At 36.5% G+C, this 12,215-nt stretch overlaps 1 protein-coding gene across 4 annotated transcripts in view; it reads right to left on the minus strand.

The window, feature by feature from the left end:
* Positions 1–12,215, minus strand: part of CYP2C9 (cytochrome P450 family 2 subfamily C member 9) — a 51,163-nt gene that overhangs the window by 7,771 nt on the left and 31,177 nt on the right. For 2 of the 4 annotated variants that reach the window (XM_011738245.2, XM_011738259.2), the window contains one exon: positions 299–507. In XM_011738245.2, coding sequence (XP_011736547.2) covers positions 299–507 — 209 coding nt within the window. The remainder of the gene's footprint in view (positions 1–298; positions 508–12,215) is intronic. The other 2 variants (XM_011738266.2, XM_011738254.2) reach the window with 1 other exon arrangement.

Raw genomic sequence — 12,215 nt, forward strand, 5'->3', positions numbered from 1 at the left:
TGTTTTGGGAAATTGACAAACTAATACCTTTAAAATGTATTTGGAAATATAAGCACCTAAGAGAGGCCAAACCAATCTTGAAGAAAGATAATAAATCTGGAAAACACACACTGCCAGACACAAGGACCTGTTACAAAACTTTGTAGCCCCAAACTGGAAACAACAGAAAGTCCCATTAAACTGCCATACATATGAGTTAGGCACTTCTTTCACTCGGTGATGGTAGAGGATAAGAATGATACTATAAATTTGGGGACTTCAAAAACATGAAGTTGCAGTGTAGGAGAAACAAACTTACCTTGGGTATCAGATAGTTTCTGAATTTAACGTCACAGGTCACTGCATGGGGCACGCTGGTGGGGAGGAGGTCAATGTATCTCTGGATCTCGTGCACCACAGCATCTGTGTAGGGCATGTGGCTCCTGTCCTGCATGCAGGGGCTCCGATTTCTGCCTATCACATGTTCAATCTCTTCCTGGACTTTAGCTGACAAGACACAAGTAAAAACTGATGGAAAAGGAGAAAAAATGGCACATTTGTTACAGCAATTCAGGGCTACATGAATCATGATGAAGGTATCCAAACATCATTAGAAATTTAAATTATAGTGATGGAAGTATACGCAACCTTAAAGAGAGGACTGTTACAGATGCACAAATGTGTAACTGCTATAAACTAGGCATTAAGAAAAATCCGTACACATGTAAGCAGAGAAAATTATCTTCAATAAAGGAAGGCAGGAAGAAATGAAAGAAGGAAGAAATGTCCACGAAACAACCAGAAAACAAATAACAAAAGGGCAGGGGTAAGTCCTTACTTGTCAATAATAACACTGAATGTAAATGGACTAAAATCTCCAATCAAAAGACATAGTGGTTGGAAAACAGGACCTATTAACCTGTTACCTAAAAGAAACACACTTCACTTATAAAGACACACATAGGCTGAAAATAAAGGAATGGAATGAGACAGTACCTGCCAATGGAAATGAAAAAAAGAGCAGGAGTTACTATATTTAAAACAGACAAAGCACATTTCAACACAAAAACTGTAAGAAGAGAAAAAGAAGATCACTATTGGTAATGAAGTGGTCACCTCGGTAAGAAGATGGAACAATTTTAAATATATATGCAACCAACAATGGAGCACCCAGATATATAAAAGAACTATAATTAGAACTAGAGAGAGATAGACCACAATACAATAATAGCTGGAGACTTCAACACCCCACTTTCAGCATGGGACAGGGCATTCAGAGAGAAAATCAACAAGAAAACATTGAACTTCATCTGCACTATAGACCAAATGGATCTAATAGATATTTGCAGAATACTTTATCCAACTGCTACAGAATACATTCTCTTTTCCACAGCACATGGATTGTTATCAAGAACTGACCATATGTTAGGTCACAAAACACGTCTTAAAATATTCAAAGAAACTGAAATAATATCAAGCATCTTCTCTGACCACAATGTAATAAAACCAGCAATCAATAACAAGAGGAAATTTGGAAACTACACAAATAAATGGAAATTTAAAAATATGCTCACAAATGAACAGTGGGTCCATGAAGAGATTAAAAAGGAAATTGAAAATTTTCTTGAAACAAATGATAATGGAAACACAACATACCAAAACCTAGGGGCTACAGCAAGACCACTAGTAAGAGGGAAGTTTATAGCTACAAGAGCTTATATCAAAAATGGAGAAAAATTGACAAGTAAACAATCTAATGATGCATCCTAAAGAACTAGAAAAGCAAAAGTAAATTAAACCCAAAGTTAGTAGAAGAAAGGGAATAATAAAGATCAGAGCAGAAGCAAATAAAATTTAAATGAAGAAAACAAAACAAAAGATCAATGAAACAAAAAGTTGCTTTTTTGAGAAGTTAAACAAAATTGACAAACCTTTAGCCAGAATAAGAAAAAAACAAAAAACAAACAAACAAACAAACAAAAACATAGTAGATTCAAATAAATTGAAACAAATTAAAAAGTAGGCATTACAACTGATTCTGCAGAAATTCAAAGAATTATTAGTGGTTACTATGAGCAACTATATGCCAATAAATTGGAAAATCTACAAGAAATGGACAAATCCCTAGACAAATATGACCCATCAAGATTGAATCAGGAAGAAATCCAAAACCTAAACATGCAATGACCAGTACCAAGATCAAACAAAAAATAAAAAGTATCCCAGTAAAGAAAATCCCAAGACTGACTAGCTTTACTGCTGATTTTTACCAAACATTTAAAGAACTAATACCAATCCTACTCAAACTATTCCAAAAAATAAAGGCAAATAGAACACTTCCAAACTCATTCCATGAGGCCAGTATTACCCTGATACCAAAATCAGACTAATACACATCAAGAAAACAAAACTACAGGCCAATACACCTGATGAACACGAATGCAAAAATCTTCAACAAACTGTGAGCAAACCAAATTCAGCAATACAATAAAAAGGTCATTCACAATGACCAAGTGGGATTTATCCCTGGGATGCAAGGATGGTTCAACATGTGCAAATCAAGCAGTGTGACACATCATATCAAAAGAATGAAGGATAAAAACCATATGATCATTTCAGTTGATGCTTTAAAAGGATTTGATAAAATTTAACATCCTTTCCTCATACAAATTCATGAAAAATAACTTGAGATAGAAGAAACATACCTCAACGTAAAAAAGCTATATGAGAGACACACAATTAGTACTATACTGAATCGGGAAAATGCAAAGTCTTTCCTCTCAGATCAGAAACACGACAAGGATGCCCACTGTCACCATTGTTATTCATCATAATACTGGATGACCTAGCAAGAGCAATCAAACAAGAGAAAAATATAAAGGCTATCCAAAATGGAAAGGAAGAAGTCAAAATATCCTTGTGTGCAGATGATATAACCTTTTACTAGGAAAAACCTAAAGCTTCCACAGGATAATTATTAGAACTGATGAACAAATTCAGTAAAATTGAAGGATACAAAATCAATATAAAAATCAGTAGTGTTGTTATATGCCAACAATGAACAAAAAGAAAATTTAAAAAGTAATCCCATTTACAGTAGCCATACATAAAATTAAATACCTAGGAATTAATTTAACCAAAGAACTGAAAGATCTCTGTAATGAAAACTATAAAACACTGAGGAAAGAAATTTAAGAGGACACAAACAGAAAAATATTTCATGTTCATGGATTGGAAAAATCAACATTGTTAAAGTGCCCATGTTATCAAAACAATCTACAGTTTCAATAAAATCCCTATCAAAATATCAATGGCATTCTTCAAAGAAATAGCAAAAATAAATCCTAAAATGTATATGGACCCACAAAAGACCCAGAATAGTCAAAACTGTCCTAAGCAAAGAGAACAAAATTGGAAGAATCACATTATCTCACTTCAAATTATACTACACAGCTGTGCTAACTAAAACAGCATGGTACAGACATAAAAACAAACACATTGACCAATGGAACAGAATAGAGCATCCACAAACAATTTCACAGACCTAGAGTGAACTCATTTTTGACAAAGGAGCTGATATGGTTTGGCTGTGTTCCCAGCCCAAATCTCATCTTGAATTGTAATAATCCCCACAAGTCAAGGGTGAGGCCAGGTGGGGATAATTGAATCATAGGCGTGGTTTATTCCATACTTTTCTCATGGTAGTGAATAAATCTCACAACATCTCATGGTTTTATAAATGGAAGTTCCCCTGCAAAGCTCTCTGCCTGCTGCCAGGTAAGACGTGACTTTGCTCCTCATTCACCTTCTGCCATGATTGTGAGGCCTCCCCAGTCATGTGGAACTGTGAGTCCATTAAACTTCTTTCCTTTATAAATTACCCAGTCTTGTGTTGGCTTTATCAGAAGCATGAGAACAGACTAACACAGGTGCCAAGGATGTACAATGGGGGAAAGACAGTCTCTTCAATAGATTGTGCTGGGAAAATTTAATATCCTACACAGAAGAATGAAACTGGACTCATATCTCTTGCCATAAACAAAAATCAACTCAAAATGGATTAAAGACTTAAATCTAAGACCTCGAACTGTGAAAGTACTGTAGGAAATCCCTAGGGAAAATCTCCCAGACATTGGTCTAGGCAAAAATTTCTTGAGCAATACCCCACAAGCACAGGCATTCAAAGCAAGCATGAACAAATGGGATCGCATCAAGTTAAAAAGCTTCTGCAGAGCAAAAGATACAATCAACAAAGGGAAGAGACAAACCACAGAATGGAGAAAAATATTTGCAAATTATTCATCTGACAAGAGATTAATAACCAGAATATATAAGAAACTCAAGCAACTCTATAGAAAATAATCTAATAATCCAATCCAAAAGTGGGCAAAAGATTTGAATAGATGTTTCTCAAAAGAAGACATTTAAATGGGTAACAGGCATACGAAAAGGTGGTCAACACCACTGACCCTCAGAGAAATATAAATCAAAATTACAATGAGATGTCATCTCACCCCAGTTAAAATGGCTGATATCCAAAAGACAGGCAATAACAAATGCTAGTGAGGATGTGGAGATAAGTGGACCCTCATACAATGTTGGTGGGAATGTAAATTAGTATGACCACTATGGAGAGCTATTTGAATGTTCCTCAAAAAACTAAAAATAAAGCAACCATATGATCCAACAACCCTACTTCTGGGTATATACCCCCCATAAAAGGAAATAAGTATGTTGAAGAGACATCTGCACTCTTATGTTGGTTGCAGCACTGTTTACAATAGCTAAGACTTCAAAACAACCTAAATATCCATCAACAGACAAATGGATAAAGAAAACATAGTACATATACACAATGTAGTTCTATTCAGACGTAAAAAGAATAAGATTCAGTCATTTGCAACAACATGAAGGGAACTGGAGATCATTACTTTAAGTGAAATAAGCCAGGCACAGAAAGACAAACATAGCATGTTCTCACTTATTTGTGGGATCTAAAAATAAAATAATTGAACTAATGGACATAAAGTATAGAAGGATGGTTACCAGAGACTCAAAAGGGTAGTGGGGGGTGGGAGGGGAGGTGGGGATGAATAAGACCTACTCTATGATAGCACAACAGGGTGACAATAGTCAATAATAATTAAATTGTACACTTTAAAATAACTTAAAGAGTGTAACTGAATTGTTTGTAACTCAAAAAATAAATGCTTAAGGGGATAGATACCGCATTCTCCATGACATGCTTATTTCACATTGCATGCCTGTATCAAAACATCTCATGTACCCCCAAACATATTTATACCTACTATGTACCCATAAAAATTAAAGAAGATAAAAGATGAATCTGTGTATAAATTATACATTAGTAGATATAATAATACAAATAAAAATAATAAAATGTTTGAAAACATAAAGTAAGCATATAATTTAGTCATGAAATTACTGTCTTAAAAAAAACAGGGATTGATTTCATATCAAAATAACATATGTTGCTTAAACATTAAATTATACTCTCAGATTTATGCGTATATATGACTGTATTTGTGCATCTGTGTGTGGCAAGGGTCGCAAATTGCAATGGTTTGCAATTTGTACACTTTCCAAATCCACCATTTTGAACATTCTAGCAGCTCCTTCTGAACATACATCCACATTTTAAAATAAAGACTCTGTTTCTATTTCTTACTTATCCTTTTGTGTATATATATATATATATATATATATATATATATATTTTTTTTTTTTTTTTTTTTTTTTTTTTTTGAGACGGAGTCTCGCTCTGTCGCCCAGGCTGGAGTGCAGTGGCCGGATCTCAGCTCACTGCAAGCTCCGCCTCCCGGGTTCGGGCCATTCTCCTGTCTCAGCCTCCTGAGTAGCTGGGACTACAGGCACCCGCCACTTCGCCCGGCTAGTTTTTTTGTATTTTTTAGTAGAGACGGGGTTTCACCGTGTTAGCCAGGATGGTCTCGATCTCCTGACCTAGTGATCCGCCCGTCTCGGCCTCCCAAAGTGCTGGGATTACAGGCTTGAGCCACCGCGCCCGGCCTCCTTTTGTATATTATATTTAATAATTTTTTATTATGAGAGATGAGAATTTTAATCTCTATCTTCACCTCATATTTGAACACACCCACAGATAGACATACTCACTTTTTCACATGCTTTTTTCCAGAATATATTTGGATGACAATTTTTATGATATCAGTATTCATTGCTTACATCATTCTGACTACACAAATATAGTTATCTGGTAAGACAGCTATGATTAAATTATATTTTTAGTACTTTCCTTGGCTTAACCATGTCTCTATTTCAATTTGTAATTTTCTGTTTCCCAAGTTAGAATTATTTACAAATGTTCAGGCAGATGTTTGAAACTCTTTTTTAGTTATTGGAAACTCTCATAAAATCTGTCACATCTCTTGTTCTTGCTGTCTCCTCTCACTTCTGAATTATCCACCAGGTCCATTCTGAAGTAGTTCTTTTCTAGGTCTGGTGCTACGCAGCCTCCCTGACACTCTCATTCCCCTATGTGAGGTTTCCTGATTGCTGGAGCTCAGGACATTCTCTAACTAGGTTTCAGGCATTTGAATGAAGTGCATTCTCCAACATTTTTCTGAGAAAGGGAAAATAGAAGGTAAAATTTTTGGCAAACATGCAAGTTTGAAAACACCCTGTTTCTATTAATATACACGATGATATTAATAGTTCTTGAGAATTCTGAATCCTAATTCTTTCACTATAACCTGGTATAGCTCTGAAAGTTTTTGTGATTTTCCATTTAATTCTCACGTCCTGAAATTCCATAACCCTGGGTCTAGCAGTATATGTTTTCATTTCATTCACTCTGTTGGACATTGAAGATAATTTTCTGTTAAGATGGCAAAAGAAAAACGTCATTTTTCTAGATCAGTTCCCTTTCTGTGGGATAAAGCTAGCTACTGAATTTTAGGAAGCAAGATGAATAAAAGAGCTAAGAGTCTTTGAATTCAAGGAGCAGATCCGTACCAAATCTGCCTTTCAAGCCTACACCTCATGCCTTTTCTGGCACTTCCCTGTGTCCCTGAGTACAGGGCTTCTTAAACTCAGTTTCTCTAGAGAATAAGCCTCCTTTTCCATGTGGGAGAAAATTAGTTACCTGATGAAAAGAGTTGTGGAGGAAACGTAGCAGGGAGAGCCTCCTTTTTCAGTCTCATTCTCCACCATCTTTGACCCTTGGTACTTCCAAATACCAATTGGGGGGATTTAAGGGACACTGATTAACTTTTTGTCCTTGATAAATTTTTCTCTTCTGACTTTTTGGTTACAGTTTTATCCTCTCTGTACAGATTTATCATTCCTCTATATGCTCTGTGTGTTTTAGAAATTTGTTGAAGTCTTCTTGACTATCTCCTGTACTCTTCCTACATTAAAGGACCTAAATGTCTAATATCCAAAATCTATAAAAAATGTAAACAAATCAACAAGCATTAAACAAAAAAATCAATTAAAAATGGGCAAAGGACATGAACAGGCACCTCTCAAAATGTGACATACAAGCAGCCAACAAATATATGAAAAAATGCTCAACATCACTAATCATCAGAGAAATGCAAATCAAAATCACAATGAAGTACCATCTCACACCAGTCAGAATAGCAATTATTAATATTAAAAAGTCCAAAAACAACAGACGCTGGTGAAGTTGCAGAGAAATGGAAATACTTTTACACTGTTGGTGGGTATGCAAACTAGTTCAGTCACTGTGGAGACCAGTTTGGATATTTCTGAAAGAACTTAAAATAGACCTACCAGTTGACCCAGCAATCCCACTAGGGAGTATATGCCCCCAAAATATTTATTCTCTCAAAAAGACACACACCTCAATATGTTCACTGTAGTGCTTTTCACAATAGCGAAGAAATGGAATCCACTTATGTGCTCATCAACATTGGATTGTATAAGGAAAATGTGGTAAATAGACACTTATATGGTTAGGCTGGGTCCCCACCCAAATCTCCTCTTGAATTCTAGCTCCCATAATTCCCACGTCATGGGAGGGACTCATTGGGAGGTAATTTAATCACAGAGGCCGGACTTTCCCATGCTGTTTTCATGATAGTGAATAAGTCTCTATCAGAGACTTATTGTGAGGCCTTTACAGCTGTGTGGAATTGAGAGTCCGTTAAATCTCTTTCCTTTACCCTGTCTCAGGTATGTCTTTATTAGCAGCATGAGAACAGACTAATACATACACCATGGAATGTTATGCAGCCATAGGAAAGAACAAAAATTATGTCTTTTGCAGGATGATAGATGAAGTGGGAGGCCATTATCCTAAGCAATCTAATACAAGAAAAGAAAACTAAATACCACATGTTCTCACTTATAAGTGGGAGGTAAGCATTGAATACACAAGAACTTAAAGACAGGAACAATAGACACTGAGGATCACTAGATGGGGGAGGGAGGGAAGGGATGTGGGCTGAAGAACCATCTGATGGGTAATATGTTTACTGTCAGTGTGATGGAATAGCTGGGACCCCAAGCCTCAGTGTTACACAACTTACCTATGGAACAAACCTGTATTTGTACCCTTTAATTTATAATAAAAGTTGAAAAATAATCATCTAGAACTCAATAGGCTAGTAACTGTTCCGAAAAAAGGCCTAATTCTTTTATTTTTTTATTTTTTTATTTTTTTTATTTTTAAAAATTTTGTCTTTATTGTTTTTAGAAATTTAGGGGAAAATACAAGTACAGAAAATGTACAGGGTAATTCATCAAATGCCTGTGTACTCATGAGCTAGAACAAATATAAACATTTGTCTTTTTTTTTTAATTTATTTATTATTATTATACTTTAAGTTGTAGGGTACATGTGCATAACGTGCAGGTTTGTTACATGTGTATACTTGTGCCATGTTGCTGTGCTGCACCCATCAACTCGTCATTTACATCAGGTATAACTCCCAATGCAATCCCTCCCCCCTCCCCTCTCCCCATGATAGGCCCCGGTGTGTGATGTTCCCCTTCCTGAGTCCGAGTGATCTCATTGTTCAGTTCCCACCTATGAGTGAGAACATGCGGTGTTTGGTTTTCTGTTCTTGTGATAGTTTGCTAAGAATGATGGATTCCAGCTGCATCCAAGTCCCTACAAAGAACTCAAACTCATCCTTTTTTATGGCTGCATAGTATTCCATGGTGTATATGTGCCACATTTTCTTAATCCAATCTGTCACTGATGGACATTTGGGTTGATTCCAAGTCTTTGCTATTGTGAATAGTGCTGCAATAAACATACGTGTGCATGTGTCTTTATAGCAGCATAATTTATAATCCTTTGGGTATATACCCAGTAATGGGATGGCTGGGTCATATGGTACATCTAGTTCTAGATCCTTGAGGAATCGCCATACTGTTTTCCATAATGGTTGAACTAGTTTACAATCCCACCAACAGTGTAAAAGTGTTCCTATTTCTCCACATCCTCTCCAGCACCTGTTGTTTCCTGACTTTTTAATGATTGCCATTCTAACTGGTGTGAGATGGTATCTCATTGTGGTTTTGATTTGCATTTCTCTGATGGCCAGTGATGATGAGCATTTTTTCATGTGGCTGTTGGCTGTATGAATGTCTTCTTTTGAGAAACGTCTGTTCATATCCTTTGCCCACTTTTTGATGGGGTTGTTTGTTTTTTTCTTGTAAATTTGTTTGAGTTCTTTGTAGGTTCTGGATATTAGCCCTTTGTCAGATGAGTAGATTGCAAAAATTTTCTCCCATTCTGTAGGTTGCCTGTTCACTCTGATGGTAGTTTCTTTTGCTGTGCAGAAGCTCTTTAGTTTAATGAGATCCCATTTGTCAATTTTGGCTTTTGCTGCCGTTGCTTTTGGTGTTTTAGACATGAAGTCTTTGCCCATGCCTATGTCCTGAATGGTACTACCTAGGTTTTCCTCTAGGATTTTTATGGTATTAGGTCTAACATTTAAGTCTCTAATCCATCTTGAATTAATTTTCGTATAAGGAGTAAGGAAAGGATCCAGTTTCAGCTTTCTACTTATGGCTAGCCAATTTTCCCAGCACCATTTATTAAATAGGGAATCCTTTCCCCATTTCTTGTTTCTCTCAGGTTTGTCAAAGATCAAATGGCTGTAGATGTGTGGTATTATTTCTGAGGACTCTGTTCTGTTCCATTGGTCTATATCTCTGTTTTGGTACCAGTACCATGCTGTTTTGGTTACTGTAGCCTTGTAGTAGAGTTTGAAGTCAGGTAGCGTGATGCCTCCAGCTTTGTTCTTTTGACTTAGGATTGTCTTGGAGATGCGGGCTCTTTTTTGGTTCCATATGAACTTTAAAGCAGTTTTCTCCAATTCTGTGAAGAAACTCATTGGTAGCTTGATGGGGATGGCATTGAATCTATAAATTACCTTGGGCAGTATGGCCATTTTCACGATATTGATTCTTCCTATCCATGAGCATGGTATGTTCTTCCATTTGTTTGTGTCCTCTTTGATTTCACTGAGCAGTGGTTTGTAGTTCTCCTTGAAGAGGTCCTTTACATCCCTTGTAAGTTGGATTCCTAGGTATTTGATTCTCTTTGAAGCAATTGTGAATGGAAGTTCATTCCTGATTTGGCTCTCTGTTTGTCTGTTACTGGTGTATAAGAATGCTTGTGATTTTTGCACATTAATTTTGTATCCTGAGACTTTGCTGAAGTTGCTTATCAGCTTAAGGAGATTTTGGGCTGAGACAATGGGGTTTTCTAAATATACAATCATGTCATCTGCAAACAGGGACAGTTTGACTTCTTCTTTTCCTAACTGAATACCCTTGATTTCTTTCTCTTGCCTAATTGCCCTAGCCAGAACTTCCAACACTATGTTGAATAGGAGTGGTGAGAGAGGGCATCCCTGTCTTGTGCCAGTTTTCAAAGGGAATTTTTCCAGTTTTTGCCCATTCAGTATGATATTGGCTGTGGGTTTGTCATAAATAGCTCTTATTATTTTGAGGTACGTTCCATCAATACCGAATTTATTGAGCATTTTTAGCATGAAGGGCTGTTGAATTTTGTCAAAAGCCTTTTCTGCATCTATTGAGATAATCATGTGGTTCTTGTCTTTGGTTCTGTTTATATGCTGGATTATGTTTATTGATTTGTGAATGTTGAACCAGCCTTGCATCCCAGGGATGAAGCCCACTTGATCATGGTGGATAAGCTTTTTGATGTGTTGCTGAATCCGGTTTGCCAGTATTTTATTGAGGATTTTTTCATCGATGTTCATCAGGGATATTGGTCTAAAATTCTCTTTTTTTGTTGTGTCCTTGCCAGGCTTTGGTATCAGGATGATATTGGCCTCATAAAATGAGTTAGGGAGGATTCCCTCTTTTTCTATTGATTGGAATAGTTTCAGAAGGAATGGTACCAACTCCTCCTTGTACCTCTGGTAGAATTCAGCTGTGAATCCATCTGGTCCTGGACTTTTTTTGGTTGGTAGGCTATTAATTATTGCCTCAATTTCAGAGCCTGCTATTGGTCTATTCAGGGATTCAACTTCTTCCTGGTTTAGTCTTGGAAGAGTGTAAGTGTCCAGGAAATTATCCATTTCTTCTAGATTTTCCAGTTTATTTGCGTAGAGGTGTTTATAGTATTCTCTGATGGTAGTTTGTATTTCTGTGGGGTCGGTGGTGATATCCCCTTTATCATTTTTAATTGCGTCGATTTGATTCTTCTCTCTTTTCTTCTTTATTAGTCTGGCTAGTGGTCTGTCAATTTTGTTGATCTTTTCAAAAAACCAACTCCTGGATTCATTGATTTTTTGGAGGGTTTTTTGTGTCTCTATCTCCTTCAGTTCTGCTCTGATCTTAGTTATTTCTTGCCTTCTGCTAGCTTTCGAATGTGTTTGCTCTTGCTTCTCTAGTTCTTTTAACTGCGATGTTAGAGTGTCAATTTTAGATCTTTCCTGCTTTCTCTTGTGGGCATTTAGTGCTATAAATTTCCCTCTACACACTGCTTTAAATGTGTCCCAGAGATTCTGGTATGTTGTATCTTTGTTCTCATTGGTTTGAAAGAACATCTTTATTTCTGCCTTCATTTCGTTATGTACCCAGTAGTCATTCAGGAGCAGGTTGTTCAGTTTCCATGTAGTTGAGCGGTTTTGATTGAGTTTCTTAGTCCTGAGTTCTAGTTTCATTGCACTGTGGTCTGAGAGACAGTTTGTTATAATTTCTGTTCTTGTACATTTGCTGAGGAGTGC

Source organism: Macaca nemestrina, chromosome 9 (genome assembly GCF_043159975.1).
Source record: "Macaca nemestrina isolate mMacNem1 chromosome 9, mMacNem.hap1, whole genome shotgun sequence".
Lineage (NCBI taxonomy): Eukaryota > Metazoa > Chordata > Mammalia > Primates > Cercopithecidae > Macaca > Macaca nemestrina.